Source organism: Pelophylax lessonae, assembly GCF_965119305.1.
Source record: "Pelophylax lessonae genome assembly, chromosome: 2".
Classification (NCBI taxonomy): Eukaryota; Metazoa; Chordata; class Amphibia; order Anura; family Ranidae; genus Pelophylax; species Pelophylax lessonae.
Genome location: NC_138769.1, coordinates 208,371,854 through 208,393,340, shown reverse-complemented (window position 1 = coordinate 208,393,340; position 21,487 = coordinate 208,371,854). Strand labels below are relative to the sequence as shown.

Below are 21,487 nucleotides of genomic sequence, written 5' to 3'. Positions count from 1 at the left end.
CCCCCAAAAAAAAAAAAAGTGTCAAAAATTTAAGTTATGGGTCCGATCTGTCCGCCGCAGTCCCGCTAAAAATCGCTGATTACCGCCATGACTAGTAAAGGAAAAAAAAAAACGAATCTTTCCCCTATAGTTTGTAGACGTGATAACTTTTGCTTAAACCAAACATTAAGCTTATTGGGATTTTTTTTTACCAAAAATATGTACCAGAATACAAATTGGCCTAAAATTACGAAAAAATTAGATTTTTTATTTTTTTTATTTGGGAATGTTATATAGCAGAAAGTGAAAAGGTTTTTTTTTTCTTTCAGAATTGTCACTCTTATTGTTTATAGCACACAAAAAAAAAAAAAAAAATTGCACAGGTGATCAAATACCACCAAAAGAAAGCTCCATTTGTGGAGGCAAAAAATTGGATTTTTGAATTACCGTAAAATACTTTTCTCTTAGGTTTATTGACAGACACAGTCCTCTGATGCATATCAGTAGGTTAATACGTCCCCTACAGGAGTAGGACACTAGGCAGAAAGAATTTCTGGCTACGCCTATGGGCAGTCCCTGGGGGTATACCCTCTCCCTTCCTGCATAGGATGTCAGTTTTGTATCAAAGCATTGTCAGAGAAAAGCACACCAACCCCCTCAACAAATTAGAGGGGCGGGTATTGCGTCCATCAATGAACCTAGGAGAAAAGGATTTTACTGTAAGTCATAAATCCAGTTCTCCATCGTTCATTGATGGGCGCAGTCCTCTGATGCATATCAGTAGGGACGTCCCAAAGCAGTACCTAAATGAGGGGTGGGAACAGCAGATGAAAAAAAAAAAAAAAACAGTCCCCAAGGCCAACATGGGCAACCAGGCAATACAGGACTCATCAGAACAACCAGATGAGGTCCACCTGAAAACAAACAGAAAAACACCCTCAAGGAAGGCCAATGGGCCCCCTAAACTGCAGTCTGCAAAACCTTGCCATCACATCTACCTTATAAAATTTGGTAAAGGTGTTTACAGATGACTAGGTCGCCGCCTTGCACACCTGAAGCACAGACGCCTGATGGCGAAAAGCCCAGGAAGCACTAAGCGCCCAAGTAGGAGTGCGCCTTCACAGGGAAGGGTGGGACCTGACCCCTAATGGAATAGGCCTGCACCACTGTGTCTGATCCATCTGGAAACAGTCGCAGCAGACGCAGGCAGCCCTTTCTTCGAGCCGTCCCGTTAGCACAAAGAGCGAGTCAGACTTGCGAAAAGACTCGGTAGACGCCAAATACACCCTGATCGCCCGAACATCAAATTCAGAGCAAATTCATTAGGATGTTTAAGCTTAGAGCACAAGGAAGGTAACACGATGTCCAAATTCAGGTGAATACTGGAAACCACCTTCGGCAGTAAAGACGGATCTGGCCGAAGTACCACCTTGTCCTTGTGAACCACCAGATAGGGAGAACGACAGAACAGCGTCGCCAGTTCCAACTCCCTGCGCGCAGAAGTGATAGCCAACAAGAAGGCCACCTTCTGAGACAAGGTAAGAAGGGGGACCTCCAGAGTATTCTCAAAGGGAGGCCTCTGGAGAACCGACAGGACCAAATTAAGATCCCATGGCGGTAGCGGAGGTCGCACGAGGTACCAAGTGTCGCACCCCCCTGGATGAATCTACGCACCAGGGAATGGGCGGCCAATGGCCTCTGGAAGAAAATAGCCAAGGCCGAGACCTGACCCTTGCTAGTACTCAAGGTCAACTTTAGATCAACTCCCCGTTGAAGGAAAGCCAAGATCCAAGCCACCGAACAGGAGCGAGGGTGGGTCCCAAGGGACTCACACCACGCAATGTACGACTGAGGTAAGATGATAAATCTCCCGGGAAGTCGCCTTCCTCGCTTTAACAGAGTGGGAATCACTGAAGCAGATAAACCCCTGTCCTTCAGCACCTAGTTTTCAACAGCCAAGCCGTCAAAGCCAGCGACTGTATAGCAGGATGGAAGATTGGCCCCTCAGACAGCAGATCCTCCCTGAGCGGAATTCTCCACGGGGTGTCTGTGACAAGCCTGACCAGGTCGGCATACCAAGCGCGACGAGGCCAGTTCGGAGCCACAAGAATGACCGGAATCCTTTCCGCCTCTATCCTGCGAAGAAGTCTTGGCAGCAACTTGAGAGGAGGAAAGGCATACATAAGCCGGTACTAGGCCCAGGGGGCCACCAGCGCGTCTGCTAGAGGGTCCCAGGAGTGGGCCACAAACCGTTGTACCTTCCTGATCATTCAAGATGCCAACAGATCGGAGAACGGAGTGCCCCAGCGAAGGCACAATTGTTGAAACGCCTCCGGATGAAGGGACCACTCTCCTGCATCCAAGGCCTGGCGGCTGAAGTAATCCGCCTGCCAATTTTCCACTCCCGGAATGTGGACTGCGAAGAGAGCTGGAACATGGCGCTCCGCCCAATGTAGAATGTCCACCACTTCCAGGGCCGCAAGGACACTCTTGGTGCCCCCTTGGGGATTGACGAAAGCCACGGTCGTGGGATTGTCCGATTGAACGCGCACGGGACAACTCTCCAGACGGTCGGTCCAGTGCATTAGGCAAAGCCGGATCGCTCTCAGCTCCAGGACATTGATCGGCAATTGAGATTCCTCCAGGGACCAGACTCCCTGAGCCGAACCCTGATTGAGGACCCCCGCCCCTGCCGGACACCCTCGCATCCGTGGTGACAACTGTCCAGAATATAGGGAGAAAGGATTTTCCCGACTGAAGCATCCGGGACCAAAGCCACTAGACCAGGGACTCTCTAGTCCTGTGGCTTAACCGAATCCGGGTGTTTGTTCCACTTGAGAAGAGTTTCCTTTTGAAGAACCCTCCTGTGGAACTGAGCGAATAGGACAGCCTCGAAGGAGGACACCATCAGTCCGAGTATTCTCATACAGGTCCGAAGGGATGGACGGTCGTTGGACATCAACAAATGAACCGCTGATTGGATCTTCTGGAGTTTTTCCGGAGACACCCTGGCAGAAGACGAGTCCAAGGTCAGGCCCAGATAGACCAGTCTCATAGAAGGGGTAAGAGACGATTTGTGAAAATTCACGATCCAACCAAACTCCTTCAGAGTACTCATGGTGACCCCCAAGTGTTTCATCAGCAACACGGGGGACTCCGCACGGAGGATCAAATCGTCCAGGTAGCCCAGGACTGATATCCCCCGCTGTCGCAACAGTGCCAGGACCGGGGCCAACACCTTTGTGAAGGCCCGAGGAGCGGAGGCGAGACCAAAGGGTAACGCCACAAAGTGATCTTCTCCTACGGCAAAACAGAGAAACCCTTGGTGAGCAGCACAGATTGGAATGTGAAGGTAGGCATCCTTGATGTCTATTGAGGCCAGGAAGTCCCCCTGATGTAGGGAGGCCGCCACCATGAGAATAGTTTCCATCTCAAACTTTTGCGCGCGCACGAACATATCCAGTTTAGCCTTTAGGTCCAGGTTCGGCTACATCTTGCCCTCCTTCTTGGGAACCATGAACAGATTGGAATAAAACCAGTGAAAGCGCTCTGCATGCGGAACAGACACTATCACTCCTTTCTGCAGCAAGTCCTGCACTGCCCCATAAAGCGATCGCAAGCGATCCGGGGATAGGCGGACATTGGAAGGGAAAAACCTGACCGGAGGAACGGATCGAAACTCGATCTTGTATCCAGACCGCACAACCTCGCGCACCCATTTGTCTGGGATCCAGGCCAGCCACACATCCGAGAACCGGCAAAGGCGCCCCCCACCCCAGTCACGGGTGGGGGCGCACCTTCAGGCTGACAAGGCCTTGTCCGCAGGTCTGGCGGAACCGGACTTATGCTTCCCAGACCAGGGACGCTTGGAAGCACCCGAGGGAGCCTTGAAGAGCTTAGGCTTATCGGCTGCCCCCGAGGGAAGAGAATACTTTCTGTGAGCCAAAAAGGATGGACCCCGGGTACAGCAAGAGTCCCTACCCCTGAAAGCCTGGGGTAGAAAGGTACTCTTACCCCCCGTAATACCTTTAATAATGTCTTCCAGGGTAACCCCAAACAGACGGTCCCCCTGAAAGGGGAGTTCTGTCAAGGCCTTCTTAGAAGCCTGATCCGCAGACCAACACTTCAGCCAGAGCATACACCTCATGACCACCGCCGAAAACGACAGACGACCCAAAAAGGAAGCAATGTCCATCACAGCATCACAAGCATACCATCTGGTCCAACCATTCCCCAAATTTAGGAGGGACAGGCTGGCACTCCACGTCACGGCGTAGCAGCTTTGTCCATTCAGTCACCGTTTGGGTGACAACGGCCAAAGCAAAGGCAGGCCGTAGCGCAGTCCCCGCCATAGCGTACATGTTGCGGGCCACAGCCTCTGCCTTCCTATCCTCCGAGTCCTTAAAGGACGGGGAATCTTCCACCGAAATCATGGTAGCCTTGTTAAGTCAGGAGACTGGGGGGATCCACCTTAAGTGGCACCGACCAGAGACTCCTCAAAAAGGTAGCGTCTGGCAAACCGTCTAGACACCCAGGGAGAACGTGTCCGCTGCTCCCATTCTTTGTCGAGCAGGCCAGCAAAAAAAGGTAGGGGAAGGGAAAATACTTTTTCTCCCTCGGAGGATTATGGGTGCCGAAGGCAACCCACGCCCCAGGAATGACGACAGCCGCATCCTCCAATTGTAGGGTTTTGCGCACCAAAACTAGTGCGTCCACCCGCGCCTTAACCTGCCCAGCAGAAGAGGCAGAAAGCTCACCCTCACTATCAGAGGAGGCATGACGCAGGGTACCCGACCCGGCCGGGGGTTCCCGCGTCTGCGGTGGCTGGGTCAGACTCAGAGTCCGAGACATCAGAGGAGGCAGGGGTAGGAGGGGGTCGTTTCTGCTCACCCGCCCTCTAAAGGCCACCTCCACCCGGGACACAAAAGCTTCCAGGACCCATGAAATCGCATCAGTGGACAGTTGCGACCCGGAGAGTCCTGCGGCATCCGCGAGGGGATCAGGTAGGAACACATGGTCTGAGGGGTCCATGTTGCACTAATAGGACCCGCCAGCAAACTGAGAAAAATTACAGAAATGTTTTTTTTCTCTGTATGAAAAGGGAACGTCCCCACAGTGCTACAGCACCCCCCGGACCCCCCACAGAGAGAGAGAGAATAAGCCCCCAGGGACTCACTGTCCTTGGAATGCAGCAATCTTCAGGAGGTCTGCACGTGTCAGCGGTGGCTCATGAAAGGAAATCTGGGGAGGGTCACAACAGGACAGAGGGAAACCCTGGAGTGTGAGGGTCCGACCATCCCAGAGAGAGGGTCCGACCATCCCAGAGAGAGGGTCCGACCATCCCAGAGAGAGGGTCCGACCATCCCAGAGAGAGGGTCCGACCATCCCAGAGAGAGGGCCCACGTCCACCCCAAAATCCACCAGGGAAGGGGGGGGGAACCATACCGGGAACACAGGCGGGGCGCCATCTCATGACAGGACCCCACGCCACCGGAGTAGGGGGGCTGTCAGCCAAATAGGAACGCTGCAACATAAGCCTAAACCCTGTTGTGTATGTCCTGGCGAGACGTTTAACTCGCGGGGCCAGTCCCAGTCCAGTGGGACTATGTCATGGCCGTTCCAGCGCGGAGCTAAGGCCTGCACATGCTCGTTGCCCAGACTGGGATGACCACTGGATATGGGGGTCCAGTCTGGAGGAAAAAAAAAAAAAAAAAAAGACTAGCAAAAAAAAAAAAAAAATCTATATAAAAAAATTACTTCTATGCAAGGACCAAAGATCCCAGCAAGGAAGTAGGTCCTTACTTCTGACTAGGTAGATAAAAACTGACATCCTATGCAGGAAGAGAGAAGGTATACCCCCAGGGACTGCCCATAGGCGTAGCCAGAAATTCTTTCTGCCTAGTGTCCTACTCCTGTAGGGGGCGGTATTACCCTATTGATATGCATCAGAGGACTGTGTCCGTCAATGAACGATAGAGAAAGTAAATCTATTTTTTTGGGTACAGCGTCGCGCGCCCGCGCAATTGTCCACTAAAGTAATGCCGTATCGAATCGCAAATGGCCTGATCGTTGAGGGAAATTCTTGCAGTCCAGAAGTGGTTAACAACCCCCTTTGCTACCTAATTGACCAGCTCAATATCCCCGGAGTTCCTTTGACTTGATGCTATACTCTGATTAAAAAGTGTTCCTTTAATTTTTTTGAGCAGATACACACACAAAAAATATAAAGGAACCCTTTTTAATCAGTGTAGCATCAAGTCAAGTAAACTCCTGGGATATTGATCTGGTCAATTAGGTAGCAAAGGGGATTGTTAATCAGTTTCAGCTGCTTTGGTGTTAATGAAATTAACAGCAGGTGCACTAGATGGGCAACAATGAGACAACCTCAAAAACAGGAATGGTTTTACAGGTGGAGGCAGCCACTGACCTTTTTTTGATCCCCTGCAGATTTGGTAAGTTTGCCCATTACAAAGTAAAAGAATTGCAGTTCAGTGAGTAAAATAGAATTTTTGTAAGAACGTACTGTAAAATTATTTTCTCCGAGTCCTCTGACAGTCGCCGCTGATTCAATACAAACCCTCACTATTGGGGTAATGGCGCCCTCTGCAGGAATAAGCTAGGCAGATAGAAATGTTAATACAAAACGTTTCTATACTTAGACACACCTCTAGGGGGCCGTCCCCAGCCATTATCCTGATCCAGTCACAACTGGTCCTCAATTTGTAGCAAGCAGTACCGGAAGGCAATAACCAACAGATCCAAAAAACCAGAGGGGCGGGGACCGCGACTGTCAGAGGACTCAGAGAAAAGAATGTTACGGCAAGTTCTTACAAAAATTCTATTTTCTCTTACGTCCTCTGACAGTCGCCGCCGATCCATATAAGCCTTCACTATTCAGACATCCCAAAGCAGTGCCGGTGTGAGGGGTGGGAAGACGCAACCAACTGAAAAGGTAACGAAAAACCACCCAAAGGAAGAGACAGAAAAAAAATGTCTCCGCAAACAACCCCCGCACCTCAAAACTTTGCGGCCAAGGGAAGCATCCGCGGATGCCAAAACATCAATTCTGTAGAATTGTGTGAAAGAGTGCACAGACGACCAGGTCGCCGCTTTGCATACCTGAGCCAGAGCAGCCTTATGGCGAAAAATCCATGAGACGCTGACGGCTCCAGTAGAAAAGGCCCTTACAGGGAAAGGAGGAACCTGACCCTCGATGGAAGAGGCCTGAAACAAAAAACGTCAGTCTGATCCATGGAGAAAAGGTAGCCACGGACGCGGCCGAGTCTTTCCGAGGTCCCTCTGCAAGAACAAACAGGGAATCAGACTGCCGAACAGATGCCGCAGCAGCCAGGAAAACCCTGACCGCCCGGACCACATCCAAGGAATGCAAAGCCATCTCCTGGAGATGCTCGGGCTTCTCACAAGAAGAACAGGCAGCACAATATCCTCTTGGAGGTGGAACAAAGAAACCACCTTGGGAATAAAAGACTGAGTGGGTCGCAGAACCACTTCATCCCTCTGAAACACCAGATAAGGAGAACGGCAAGACAGTCGCCAATGCAGACACTCTGCGAGCAGACGTGATAGCCACCAGAAAAGCAACTGTCTGGGACAACACAGGCAGAGGAAAAACTCTGATGTTCTCAAAGGGAGGTAGTTGTAACACAGACAACACCAAATTAAGGCCCTGGGGAGGCAAGGGAGCCTTCCTCGGAGGAGCCAGACGCCGCACCATTATGAGGAAGGTGCGAAGCAAAGAATACGATGCCAAGGGACATGGAAAAAGATGGCCAAAGATAACGACTGACCCTTGATCGCGTTCAGCGTCAAACGCTGATCCACTCCTTTCCGCAGGAAGGCCAAAAACTTTCGCCACAAGAAGGAGCGAGGATGGAACGCATGCGATCCGCACCAGGCATATACACTTTCCAGGTGCAATGAGAAAACTTCCTCGAGGTAGCTTTACGAGCCTTCAATAATGTAGGGATGACTACCTGTGGAAGACCCCTACCCCTCAAGACCTGGATTCCAACAGCCACGCCGTGAAAACCAGAGACTGCAAAGCAGGAAGGAAGATCGGCCCTTGAGACAGAAAATCGTCACGCAGTGGAAGCAGCCAGGGAGGCCCGACGACCATCTGAACGATGGCTGCGTACCAGGACCAACGTAGCCAGTCTGGGGGCCACCAGAAAGACAGACGTCCGTTCCAACGCCAACCTGTGGAGGAACCTGGACAACCGTCGAACCGGAGGGAAGACATTCAACAGCCGATACCGGTGCCAAAGGCACCCCTACGCATCCGTGGGGTCCACCAGAGGATCGCGAGGTCCAGCCACGAAATTCCCAACCCCATTGTTGAGACAGGGCGTGAACAAATCCACGTCCGGAGTCCCCCACCGGGCACACAGGAGGCGAAACACCTCCGGATGCAGGGACCAGACTCCCTGGTCCAAGGTCAGGCGACTTAGACAGTCTGCCTGCCAATTTTCCACACCCGGAATGGAAACAGCCGAAAGCGCAGGAACACGCAATTCGGCCCAAGACAGGAGCACAGCCACTTCCTCGGCCGCCCGGGCACTCTTGGTGCCCCCTTGGTGATTGATATAAGCCACAGCTGTGGAGTCGTCCGTCCGTACTGGAACCGGACACCCCTGAAGTTGAGATTACCAATGGAAACAGACAAAGCCTGATTGCGCGGATCTCCAAGACGTGTAACAGCAAAGAGGCCCCCACCGCCGACCACAACCCCTGGGCACAAGGGGTGCCCAGGACTTCTCCCCAGCCCAACAGGCTGGCATCCGTGGTGAACACCGTCCACAACAGAAGCCGAAAGGACTGGCCCTGTGTCAGGGTCGGCGACCGGAGCCACAACAAAGGATCCGACCGTAGCCGGTGGAACAGAGAAACTACTTGTCCAATGACTGAGGCTTCCTGCCTCACCTGGCCACCCGCGAAAGTCGAAACCATAAGACCCAGAGACCACACATAGGTCCGCAAGGAGAAGGGATCGTAGTCCCTGAGGGATCTGATCTTGTCCTTCAGGAGCCGATGTCAGCCCACCGGAAGGAAAAAAAACTTGCGCTTGAGCAGAGTCCAGGACCATCCCCACGTAATGAAGACGACCTGAAGGAGTCAGTGCCGACTAATGAAAATGGATGTTCCACCTGAACTCCTGGAGTGTCTGAAACTGGCACAGTCAGAAAACTCGACAAAGATGCACACAAGCTCGACCTGAACAGGAGGTCGAACAGATAGAGTATGCAATCTCCTTTAAATGCAGTAAGGCCTGCACTGGAGCCAAAATCTTGGTGAAAAACCTGGGAGCCGAAACGAAACCGAAGGGTAGCGCCAGAAAACTGGCCAGCTCCCCTGCCATCGCAAAGCGGAGACGTCTCTGAGAACCCTCGTAGATAGGGTAGACACTCATCCAGCAAGGCGATGGGAGGCCAGGAAGTCTCCTGGACCCAATGACGCCACGATCGGCTTTAAGGGATTCCATCCAGAACTCCAGCACCCTCAAAAAACGGTTCAGAGACTGCAAACTTTGAAGCGGACGCACTGTGCCCCCTGTTCTGGGCGCAGAGAACAGGATGGAAGAAAAAAAAAAAACATGAAACCTTTCCCGTGAAGACACGGGCACAAAGACTCCTTGGGCGAGCAGCAGAACATGCACCGCCCCCATGAGACCCCTGAGAAGAGCAGGAGGCAGCTGGAGAGCCGTCAGGAAGAGCCTGTCCACGGGGCAAGATCGAAAACTGATCTTGTACACTGAAATAGAAGCAACTCGTGACCTCCCCCTGTCCTGAATACTGGACAACAAGGGAAACAAAGCAACACAGACGTCCCCCCACCCCTAAGACGGGTGAGGGAGCCCCTGTAGGAAGAGGTGGACTGGGCCGCCGAGCCAGACTGACCGGCCTTTGTCTCACCCGACCACAGCTGCTTGTGACCACCGATGGGCTTAAAGGCCCTGTCCTGCGCCCCTAAGGCGCGAAAGGACCCATGCTGAGCTATCAACGAAGGCCCCCGCCTAGCGCGAGAGGACCTACCCCTAGCGACTGGGGGCAACCGAGTACTCTGACCCCCGTAAGCCCCTTAATCAACTCAGCCCGAGTGTTCCCAAAAGGACGACTCGCCAACAAGGAACATCAGACACCATCTGTCTGGAAGCATGGTCAGCCGACCAGCTTTTGTGCCAAAAAAGGCTGCGAAACGCGACCCCAACCGCAGACAACCGAGCAACCAACGGAGCCTCGTCCAAGGCCGTGTCACACAGGTACATCCCCGTTCAGGGAACCCAAACCACCAAGTCAAGGGCAGTCAGATAGGTCGACTCCGCCACCAGGGTGCAGGAAGCACCTTGGCCCATGCCGCGAGAGCCTGAGAGGCCAGCACCGCGGCAAACAGGTGCAAACAGGAAACGCCTCAACGTGCCCATCAGCCAGATCTGTGAACTGGCATTGAGGTGGATTTAGTCAGCCCAGAGACATTGTGGTCTAAATAAGGGGACACCGTCCAATGTCTGATCCCGGCCTCCTAAAAAGGGATAGCGGTAGGAAAAGACGCTCAGGCACCACCAGCATATGTGTAATGCATTGTCACTGGTTATGCACAAGTTTGGGAAAATTCACAGGGTAGGGAAACCTGACCCAACGTCCGGGCACTTCGGAACCCGAAAGCAGCCCTTGTACTTGACTGAGAGGACTCATCGTCAAGATGAAGATTCTTCCACCCCCTCCTCAATAAGCGGAGGACATGGACCCTACAGGAGGGACATCATCCGTGGCAACCATTCAGGCTCTGAGTCCGAGGACTGGGAGGGCATAGGCCATTAATTGTTCAAAAAAATTTTTTTATTTTTATTTTTTTTAAAAGAGCACTCTGCAGACCCACCAAGGATGCAAAAAAGTGCAAGAGCAGCAGAAAACGGAGACCAGGGAGAAGGCTTTAGGAATACCCGACGCCCCCACCAGGCCTGCATGGAAATTTTTGGTCTGGGAGTCCAGAAAGCCAAGATAAAATAAATGGGAAGCTGGCCCTTCAAATCAGCGGTTCCTGCTGAACCCCACCGCATCCTGCATTGTTTGAAAGAGCTCCTTCAGAAAATGCTAAATCCACAAAAAATACGTTTTGGCAGAAAAATGCCTTTGGCATTAGTAAAAATCCCCCCACAGTTTCATAAACTGTCACACACTGCTCTGAGGTAAAATGGAGGGAAAGAGAGGAAGTAACCTCACGCCCTCAGAGGCCTAGCCCGGAAGCCACAATAAAATGGTGCCTATAGAAACTATGTAAAAAGGCACCAGCAAGATGGCCGCTTGCCCTTACTAGGCATGTGCCCTTACCTAAGATGGTGCCCGATCGGCAGCATGGCAGTATACATGAAATGGCTGCTGCCCACACACAGAGCCTAGTGACCTGCCCTCACCTAAAATGGCAGCCTCGCTAAAACAGCGCCAACTAAGCATACACACGCGGTCTGGCCACTACAGGGGACCCTAGGGACACCCCACACCGCTATGGAGTCTCTCCCAAAACCCCCCCAGGTTCCACAAGTACATCACACAGCGTCCTCAGCAGGGCCAGGGAGGGAGGGAAATAACACCAAGCCAGACGGGGGATCCCACAGAGAACACCAGCTCTGCCATCCCCTAAGAGTGGGCCCACACACTCCCCGAAAGTCCCCAGGGACAAGGGGGTATCAGTACTCACCAGTCCAGGGAAGCCGGCACCGCTCTGATACGGGAAGACCTCCCACCCTAAGTGGGGGTGCCGTCAGCCAAGGAGGGATGCTGCCAACATGCGGGCCTTCCGGGTTGAGACACCCTCAGCGAAGACGCAGCTCCACAGGCTCGTCCCAATTCCAAGGGGCATTGTCGTTGGGAGGCCTGGGCGCACCAGTAACCTGCGACGCTCGTTGGCAGGCTGGGACTCCATAAGGATCTATATTACCCAGTGCGAGACCCAGCTCTGCAGTCACTTGTAGTCCTCCAGGGAAAAGTCCCTGACTAACTAGTGATAGTGAGAGAAATATAAACCTATTTTCAGAAGAAAAATACATATTGTCAGAAAAAAACAAGAAAAACCGACACACTAGGTCCCGGCTAGAAAAGCTAGCCTACGCCTAAACAAGGACCAGTTGTAACTGGATCAGGATAATGGCTGGGGACGGCCCCCTGGAGGTGTGTCTAAGTATAGAAAAGTTTTGTATTAACATTTCTATCTGCCTAGCTTACTCCTGCAGAGGGCGCCATTACCCCAAAAGTGAAGGCTTATATGGATCGGCGGTGGCTGTCAAGAGGACGGAAGAGAAAATAAGTATTTGATTCCCTAACAACAATTCTGGTTCCTGTGACTGGCTACAGTAAGTGCTCATGTGGTACACAGATTAGTCCTGTCCAATAAAGAAGGTGCTCCTACTGACAACTCGGTATGTGCATAAAAGACACCTGTCCACAGAATCCTTCTCTTCCTAAATTCAAACCTCACAATCATGGGCAAGACCAAAGATCTGTCAAAGGACATCAGGGACAGGATTGTAGACCTGCACAAGGCTGGAATGGAAAGTTGGTGAGCAAAAGACAACTGTTTGAGCAGTTATTTGCAAATGGAAGAAATACATAACTATCAAATCACCCTCGGTCTGGAGCGCTATGCATTATTTCACCTCATGGGTTAAGGATGAAACGTGAGAGAGATCAGCCCAGAACTACACAGGAAGAGCTTGCGAATTATCTCAAGGCAGTGAAAGTGCTATGGTCAGCCTAGACCAAAATTTAAGTCTTTGGCATTAACTCGACTAGCCGTGTTTGGAGGAAAACAAATGCCGACTATGACCCTAAGAACACCATCCCTACAGTTTAGCAGAGAAACAGCCCCAAAGCATAATATTTCCACCTCTGTGCTTAAGACTGACTTTGCCGCATTAGGGGCCAATGAACGGGTCCATGTATGGTAAATACTTGGATGAGAACCTTCTCTTAGCCAGAAAACAAGATGGGTCATTGATGGGTCTCTCAGCCAATGACCCAGACCATAACACCAAGGCAACAAAGGAGTGGCTCAAGAAGAAGCACATTAAGGTCATGGAGTGGCCTAGTCAGTCTCCAGACCATAATCCTATATAACATTTATGGCGGGAGCATAAACTTCGAGTTGCCAAGAGATAGGCAAGAAACCTAAGGATTTAGAGAGGATCTGTAAAGAAGAGTGGAACGAAAACCCCTCCCCCAAGATGTGTGCAAACCAGGTAACCAACTACATGAAACATCTTAACTCTGTGCTTGCCAAAAAGGGTTTCTCCACCAAGCACCAAGTCAGGTTTTCCTTATGGATCAAATACTTATTTTACTCACTGAACTACGGTTTGTAGCATATTTATAATGTGTTTTTTTTTCTGGATTTTTGGTACGATACACCCTTGAAAAAAATTATAGACCTTGTAGGGGATAAAATAACTATTTTGCCCATTGTACATATAAAATGTTTGAGGGTTCTAAGTAATTTTCTAGCAAAAAAAACTGAACACACAAAAAAAGTGTCAGAAAACGCCTGGTCTTAAAGTGGTTAATGATCAGCCACACTTTCTAGCACTTTTCAACATCCTTTTATTTAGTAAAGCAGGGAAAGGCTAAATATTGTGCAGAAAAACAAAAACACAGCAACCAAATCAAACTTAATTTTACTGATTAAACTAAAGATGCATTTTGTCTGGATGGTAAAAGATCCATCACCATACATAAGGCCAAACTGAAATGTACTTATAGACGTAATATTAGAACGTGCTAAGTTTGCAATTCCACATACAAATCAAATTCTACATAAAATGGTTATGTAAAAACGTACCTCATCAGATATTTGCTGTGCAAGGCGTATTGCAACATTTCTCAGCATACATTCTGAAGTTGGATTAGGGATGTTCTGCAGGGCATTTTGTAGCACCACTGCTTGATCATGTGTAGCCTGGCGACACAAAGTAGCAATAGATATTACCAACCACAGTTTAAATATTTTCTGGTGTAACTAAGCATTTTACAAGAAAATATACAGTAAAACCATATCAATAGTCTGCATACAAAAAATGGTTCACAGGTAAAATAAAAAGAGTGATATACACACACACAGTATTTCACGAACATGGGTACACCCCTCACATTTTTGTAAATATTTTACTATATCTTTTCATGTGACAGCACTGAAGAAATGACACTTTGCTCCAATGTAAAGTAGTGAGTGTACAGCTTGTATAACAGTGTAAATTTGCTGTACCCTCAAAACAATGCAACACACAGCCATTAATGTCTACACTGCTGGCAACAAGAGTACACTCTGTAAATGTCCAAATTGGGCACAAAGTGTCAATATTTTGAGTGGCCACCATTATTTTCCAGCGCTGCCTCAACCCTCTTGGGCATGGAGTTCACCAGAGCTTCACAGGTTGCCCTTTGAGTCCTCTTTCGAACCTCCATGACGACATCACGGAGCTGGTGGATGTTCGAAACCTTGCGCTCCTCCACCTTCCATTTGAGGATGCCCCACAGATGCTCAATAGCGTTTAGGTCTGGAGACATGGCTAGCCATTTCATCACCTTTACCCTCAGCTTCTTTAGCAAGGCAGTGGTCATCTTGGGGGTGTGTTTGGGGTCAGTATCATGTTAGAATACTGCCTTGCTGCCCAGTCTCCAACAAAAAAGGGATTATGCTCTGCTTCAGTATGTCACTGCACATGTTGGCATTTATGGTTCCCTCAATGAACTGTAGCTCCCCAGTGCAGGCAGCACTCATGCAGCCCCAGACCACAACATCCCACCACCATGCTTGACTGAAGGCAAGACACACTTGTCTTTGTACTCCTCACCTGGTTGCAGCCACACACGCTTGACACCATCTGAACAAAATAGGTTTATCTTGGTCTCAGACCACAGGACAGGGTTCCAGCAAGCCATGTCCTTACTCTGCTTGTCTTCAGCAAACTGTTTGCAGGCTTTCTTGTTCATCATCTTTAGAAGAGGCTTCCTTCTGGGAGGATAGCTATGCAGACCAATTTGATTCAGTGTGCAGCGTATGGTCTGAGCACAGACAGGCTGACCCCCCCCTCCCCCACCCCTTCAACCTCTGCAGCAATGATGGCAGCACTCATACATCTATTTCCCAAAGACAACCTCTGGATATGATGCTGAGCACATGCACTCAACTTCTTTGATCAACCATGGCGAGGCCCGTTCTGAGTGGAACCTGTCCAGTTAAAATGCTGTATGGTCTTGGCCACCGTGCTGCAGCTCAGGTCCAGGGTCTTTGCAATCTTCGTATAGCCTAGGCCATCTTAATGTAGAGCAACAATTCTTTTTTCCAGCTCCAATGCCATGCCAGTTCTTTGCCATGAGGTGCCATGTTGAACTTTTAGTGACCAGTATGAGAAAGTGAGAGCGATAACACCAAATTTCACACACTTGCTCCCCATTCACGCCTTAGACCTTGTAACACTAACGAGTCACATGACACCGGTGAGGGAAAATGGCTAAATGGGTCCAATTTGGACATTTTGACTTCGGGGTGTACTCACTTTTGTTGCATGTTGTTGTGTGTTGAACTATTTTGAGGGGAAAGCAAATTGAAACTGTTATACAAGCTGTACACTCACTATTTTACATTGTAGCAGTGTCATTTCTTCAGTGTTATCACATGAAAAGGTATAACAAAATATTTACAAAAATGTGAGGGGTGTACTCACTTTTGTGAGATACTGAATATACACACTTCTGCCTCGTGCACAAGGAGCATCTGTTAAAGCCCCTCCCAACACCAGAAATACTTGCAGAAAAACGTGCTAAAAGCTGCGTACTGCATTCGCTTTTAGATGCCTTCTGCTCCTCTCCTGACTATGCCTTTGGTAGGTTTATTTTTAAGCCCGTAAATGCTCTTCTCCTAGTACACACAAGCTTACATTAAGGTGCTGTTAAAGATAAAAAAAAAAAAGTATTATTAAAGGCAATTTTTGTTTTTGCTTTCTGTGCCACCATTAAGGAGATTCACCCTCTCCAATTGTCCTCTTTACGATCATCATTGAAAGGAAAAGTAAAGAAAATCCCAAAGTAGGTGTATCATAAGAAGAGAGGGTGGGGACCTGTATTCTGTAGTATGTATAAATGTTTTTTTTTTACATTTCTGGAAAAAAAAAAAAAATGAGTACTCCAAATAACCACTCCTGCTCCCAGCAAGCCTCAGCTCTTTAGTAAGCTAAGCATAGTGAGGACCACAGAAGGGAGAGTGGCTGTGCCCTGTACTCAAAGAAATTGATTTTACAGGCAAGTCACAAATTAAACTTTCCAGTTCATACAGTACAGATAGGAATTGGGTATTCCAAAGTAGTACCAATATGGGGAAGGTAAAATTGCAACAAAACCAGCCAACAGCTCCTCCTCACATTCAAAACAACCCAAAAACGGTCCAGTACCCAAACCAAACAGCAGCCTGAAGCACCTTACGGCCAAAAGCAGCATCGCTGGAAGCCTAAACATTTACCCAGTCAAACTTAAGCTGTCTATAGACAGTTTGATTCTCGGTTGCTATCCACTGTGATCACCTTTCTAGGTTATATAAAGAGGGAAAAATCCCAGTATCGGCACTGGTTTGAAAATCCACCATGCAAGGACAAGCCTTGTTTATGCGGATCAGGGGTATTGGGCAATCTGAACACCAAGTCTGCTTGTCCCACACTGCTAGATTGAGGAGATGCAAAGGCCCTATGCACATACAACGGAGCCTAATGATGCAACATCTGGAACTAGATGGAATTATTGCCAATTAGTGATTGCACTTTTTTTAAAGACTATATGCGAGTAGCTTTTTATGTCGTTTTTAATAAAAGTGAGATTTTATGGTATGTGTGATTCGGTTTCTCTTTTCGTGTGAGTTTGGATGGAACATACTCTGGAGAAACCTCTCAGCTTATGCGGTTATGAACCCTGTGGATTCAATGCCTATGTGACCTATCTGATGTATAGGTCATTGACAGAAGGAGAGTGGTGTCCAGAGGGGAATGTCATCACACTGGGAGTGCCTTTTGTCTTGTTCACATCAGAATATGGAAAGGAATCAACAGTGGACACGGATTTATGTGTAAATCAATATACCAGAAGATAATGTGTGGATATTTTTAGACATTATTTGGGCACTTTTAGTAAAAGTGTATATAAATTGACATTTCTTATGTATGGTGAGATTAGGCTTTGACTGACTTTTAAATACCTGACAATTCTTGCATGATGGCAGCATATTGATGGTAACTGCTTATGTTTTTGTTGACTATAACGTTTCTGGCAGAAGTTATGACGTCGCTAGATGTCCGTGGGTAGGGGTGGCTCTTTTTCTTTGCCTTTGATTAGTGGATGTTAGTTTAAATATCTCTGCTCTACTATATATACTTAACACATGCCTGGGGAAGGAGTCCTGAGCGGCTCCAAAATGTTGCACTTCTCTGCTGTGATGTGATGATTCAATTGAACCTTTAGATGTGATTTGAAGATCCTTGGTGTGCTGGGAAATATGTACACTGACACTGCTCATTGAGAGGAGGGTATGCTCCCAGTTTTAGAGGCCCAAGACTCATTTACTTTGTGCATATGATACCATCATGGTGTAGTTAGGGATAACCCTCACCAACTGTAGTGTGGATGTTAAGGATAAAGCCCCAGATCTTTGCACTCCCATTGGGCTTAACCACCAATAGCTTTTCAGGGATAGGATTACAACATCGGATGACCATGGCCCTGAACCTGTAAAGTACCCTGCAGGTAACTCATCGTGTTGCACTAAGCGACTAATGCAGAAACCATTGCCCAAAGCAACAGTACAAGCTGGCCTGGCCACCCTCTTCTACCTGGTGGAGTCTGGGTACGATTTCCGAAGTCTCAACCAAGGAGTCAACGGATTTAAAAGCTGCAAGACGGGAGTCACAATGGCTTTGTAGCAGCTGGCAAACTTGCTAGAACTGTTAAAAGGAAAAAATAAAAAAACACAAATGTTTTGCTCCCTCCAAAGAAAAAAGACTTCCATTCACCCAAGGACACTAGCAAAGAACTAAGGTTTGCTGACAGTGGAAGGGGTTATATGAGGACTGCCCGTAAGCCTAGGTTCACACTGAGGCGGGGTTTCAAATTGCGCAAGTTCAGCTGAATTTAACGATTTCAAACCAGCATTTTCAGTCTGACTTTAGGGACGATTTCACAGACATCTGTGCGGGTTCCTGAACAGAGGTCTATTTAAATCCCCCCCTCCCCCCAAAATCGCCAAAAGTAGTGTATAAACTACTTTTGGGAATCAGTGCGGTGCCAAAAAGTTTGTGTCGTACCAATTCAGGCGGTGCCATTGCATGCAAATGCTCCGATTTGACATGTCAAATTGGCCCAATGTTAAAGCGGGCTAAAGCTTTGTTTACCAGTGTTCAATCACCTGAAAGCAGCTGCATTGACCAGAGGTCTAATAATTATAAAGCTTGTCATCTAATGTATATATAATAAAGGATGTTTTTGTTATGTCTGTAGATACATACATACCAATTGGTTAGTTCAAAACACTTCAAGTACGGAAAGAACCACATAACAGGTAAGACTGACTATGCAAAATACACTGGGACAGTATGAAAAGGGGAAAAGAAAAACCTGGATTTTTGTCTTACCGTAAAATCCATTTCTCTGAGGTTCATTGACTGACCTAGCTTCAAGTCTTTAGAACATTGGGCTTTATGCTGTCTCTCTTCAGGAGCAGGACTAGGTGGAAACCTTTTTGGTTACGCCCCTGGGGCAATCCCAGAGGGTATACCATCACCTCCTGCTGTAGGATTCCAGTTTGTAACAAGCAGTGTCAGAAGACCTAAAACTCAACTCCAACAGAGGGGCTTTATATGTTCGCGAGGGTATATTCTCTCTCTCCTGTATCTTACTCCTCAGAACATATATCTCCCTTCTAGATTCATCATCCTCTCTTCTAGCATTACATCCATTCCTTTAGCAAAACCAATAGCAACACCCTTTGCGCGTTTAGTTGTTGAGTTTCCATAGAGCCAAGTCGGGTGTTCTTTGGAGTGCAGTCTGATGTTTACATCATGTGTGTTGTGTGTTTCCTGAAGTATTGAATACTACACTTTACGCATATCGTTTAATTTCCTTGAGTATTTTTGATCTCTTCATTTGGGTGTTTAGTCCTCTGACATTATATAATAAGAAGTTTAGTGCCATTTATTTTCTCTCTCTCCCTCTCCTCCTCCCTCTCTCGTCCTCTCCCTCGATTTTGCGTCTTTTCTTTACCCAGCCTTCCACTTTCTGTTACCTAATTAACAGGACAGAGGGGAATTGGTGAGGCAAGGTAGAGAGAACAGACTCACTAGGGCAAAAATAACTTAAGCAACATAAACTCCCCCCCCCCCCCCCCACATTTCCTCCCCTATCCCTTCCCACCCACTCGCCCCTCCTCCCTCCCAAACCCACATGACAAAACGTTTGACGGATCAGCGGTGATGCCCTAGGGCAGTGGTCCTCAACTCCGGTCCTCAGGGCCCACTAACAGGCCAGATTTTAAGTATTACCTTGAGGAGATGCAGACAAGAATACTGCAATCACTGAGCAGCAAATATCACCTGGGATGTATTTCAGTTATCTTGCAAACCTGGCCTGTTAGTGGGCCCTGTAGGCCAGGGTTGAGGACCATTGCCCTAGGGCATCCCTTCGCCATTGATCCCACTGTCTAAGGTTTTAGACTCTGAACACGTATGCCTCCAAGTCTCACCCCCTAAAAACTCCCCAACTAAAGAAGGGAAAAGGGGGGGGGGGAGAAGTGAGGGCTCTAAATCACACTGTCCAATTAATTGGACTCTAGACGCATACACCTCTGAGCCTCTCCCCCCAAACACTCCCCACACGGAGAAGAGAAAGGGGGGAGATAGCTGAGAGCCCCCACCAGCCCTAGCTCCTCCGCCTAACAACTCAGATGCTACCCTTAATTCTATTTCCTGCTGCCTTCCACCCCCCCCTCTCTTTTTTCTGCCATTTTCCTTCCTCCCCTCTAGATTGTACCCCTTGGGGGTCCATCAGCCAACCCGGTATTTACCTAGTGTTAATGTCCAGTCTGTCGCAGAATTGTTGCTACTCCTCTGGGAATCTTAATCGGGCTGCTCTTCCATCTTTCTGCCCACACCTTTCAGCCAGAAAAGCGGCCTCCGCCTCCTGGAGATCGGCTACCGCTCGATCATATGCCGCCGCGGACCTTGTCCTGCAGGATTTTATCTGTGAAATCAGGGTGGCGCGGGCATGGAGCTTAAAAGCCTCCCACACCGCCAGGGGAGAAGCTCTACCCACATTCTCGCTAAAGAACCGTTCCCACTGGGTGTCCAGCGAGGCCTCCGCCGGCAGTAATGACAGCCAAAGCGGCTGTAGTCGCCAAGCCGGTGGCGACTTGGCGTGTGGTTGCCCGATCGACACCCAGTAGGGACTGTGGTCGGAAAAGGATCTGGGGAGGAACCCCGCAGACACAAGTCTAGGAAGCAGAGTTTTAGAAAGCAGAATCAAATCAATGCGAGACATGGAGTGATGAGTAGTGGAGAAACAAGAAAACTCCTGTCGTATGGGATACTTGGCCCTCCACGTGTCCACCAAGCCCACACTCTCCATCAGGTGAGCGAACCAGGTGGAGGCAGGGGACCCGCCTGTGTGGGGACCCGTCTGCAACCTGTCCAATCTCGGGTTCATCACAGTATTGAAATCCCCAAGCCAGACCGCAGGAGTCCCCGGTTATTGAGCCATATAGGACAACCCCTCCGTGACCACAGACATTGCAAACGGTGGGGGCACATAAAAAGCCAAAATCAGCAAGGGTTCTTCAAATATTAGCACGGATAAGAAAACAAATCATCCCTGAGAGTCCACCCGAGATCCCTGGAGCTGGAAGTGAACATACTTGGAGACTAGTATCGCTACCCCCCGCGAGTGGGAGGTGTGGGCGGAGTGATAGACCCAGCCTATCCAGGGGCGTTTGAGCGACAGATGTAGGCGGCCCTCCAGATGGGTCTCTACCAAAAATCAGAATATCGGGTCGGTGTTTTTTTTAGAGTGGCAAAGGCGGCCGAGCGTTTAACCTTATCTCTCAGGCCCCTGACGTTCCACGTCAACAATTTTATGGTAGCCATAGGTAATTAGACCAAATATGTAGCTGAGTGTGCACAGGGATCTCGGGGTAAGCCCTGTCCCGTGGCGACCCAGGGCCCGAGCACGGTAGCAACACCGGCCACAGGGGGGAGTTGCACCGTGCAGCACCCGGGCCTCCACCGGGGGTACATTCAAGGGGAAACAGTGATTAGGCAACATGCATGCACAGTCCAATAAACATCAGTAATGAAAAATAAAACAATAGAAACCCTACCCCCCCCACCCCGCCCTGCACCCTCCCCAACTTGTGCGGGCATGAAGTCCCAAAAAACCCAAAAACAAGGCCCCCGTTGTAGCCAGCCAGAAAGGAG

The 21,487-nt window shown here is 49.1% G+C and overlaps 1 protein-coding gene across 4 annotated transcripts in view; it reads right to left on the bottom strand.

The window, feature by feature from the left end:
• Window positions 1–21,487, bottom strand: part of USP9X (ubiquitin specific peptidase 9 X-linked) — a 593,271-nt gene that overhangs the window by 169,621 nt on the left and 402,163 nt on the right. For all 4 annotated transcript variants that reach the window (XM_082246987.1, XM_082246989.1, XM_082246990.1 and 1 more), the window contains exon 24: window positions 13,825–13,941. In XM_082246987.1, the coding sequence (XP_082103113.1) occupies window positions 13,825–13,941 (117 nt within the window). The remainder of the gene's footprint in view (window positions 1–13,824; window positions 13,942–21,487) is intronic.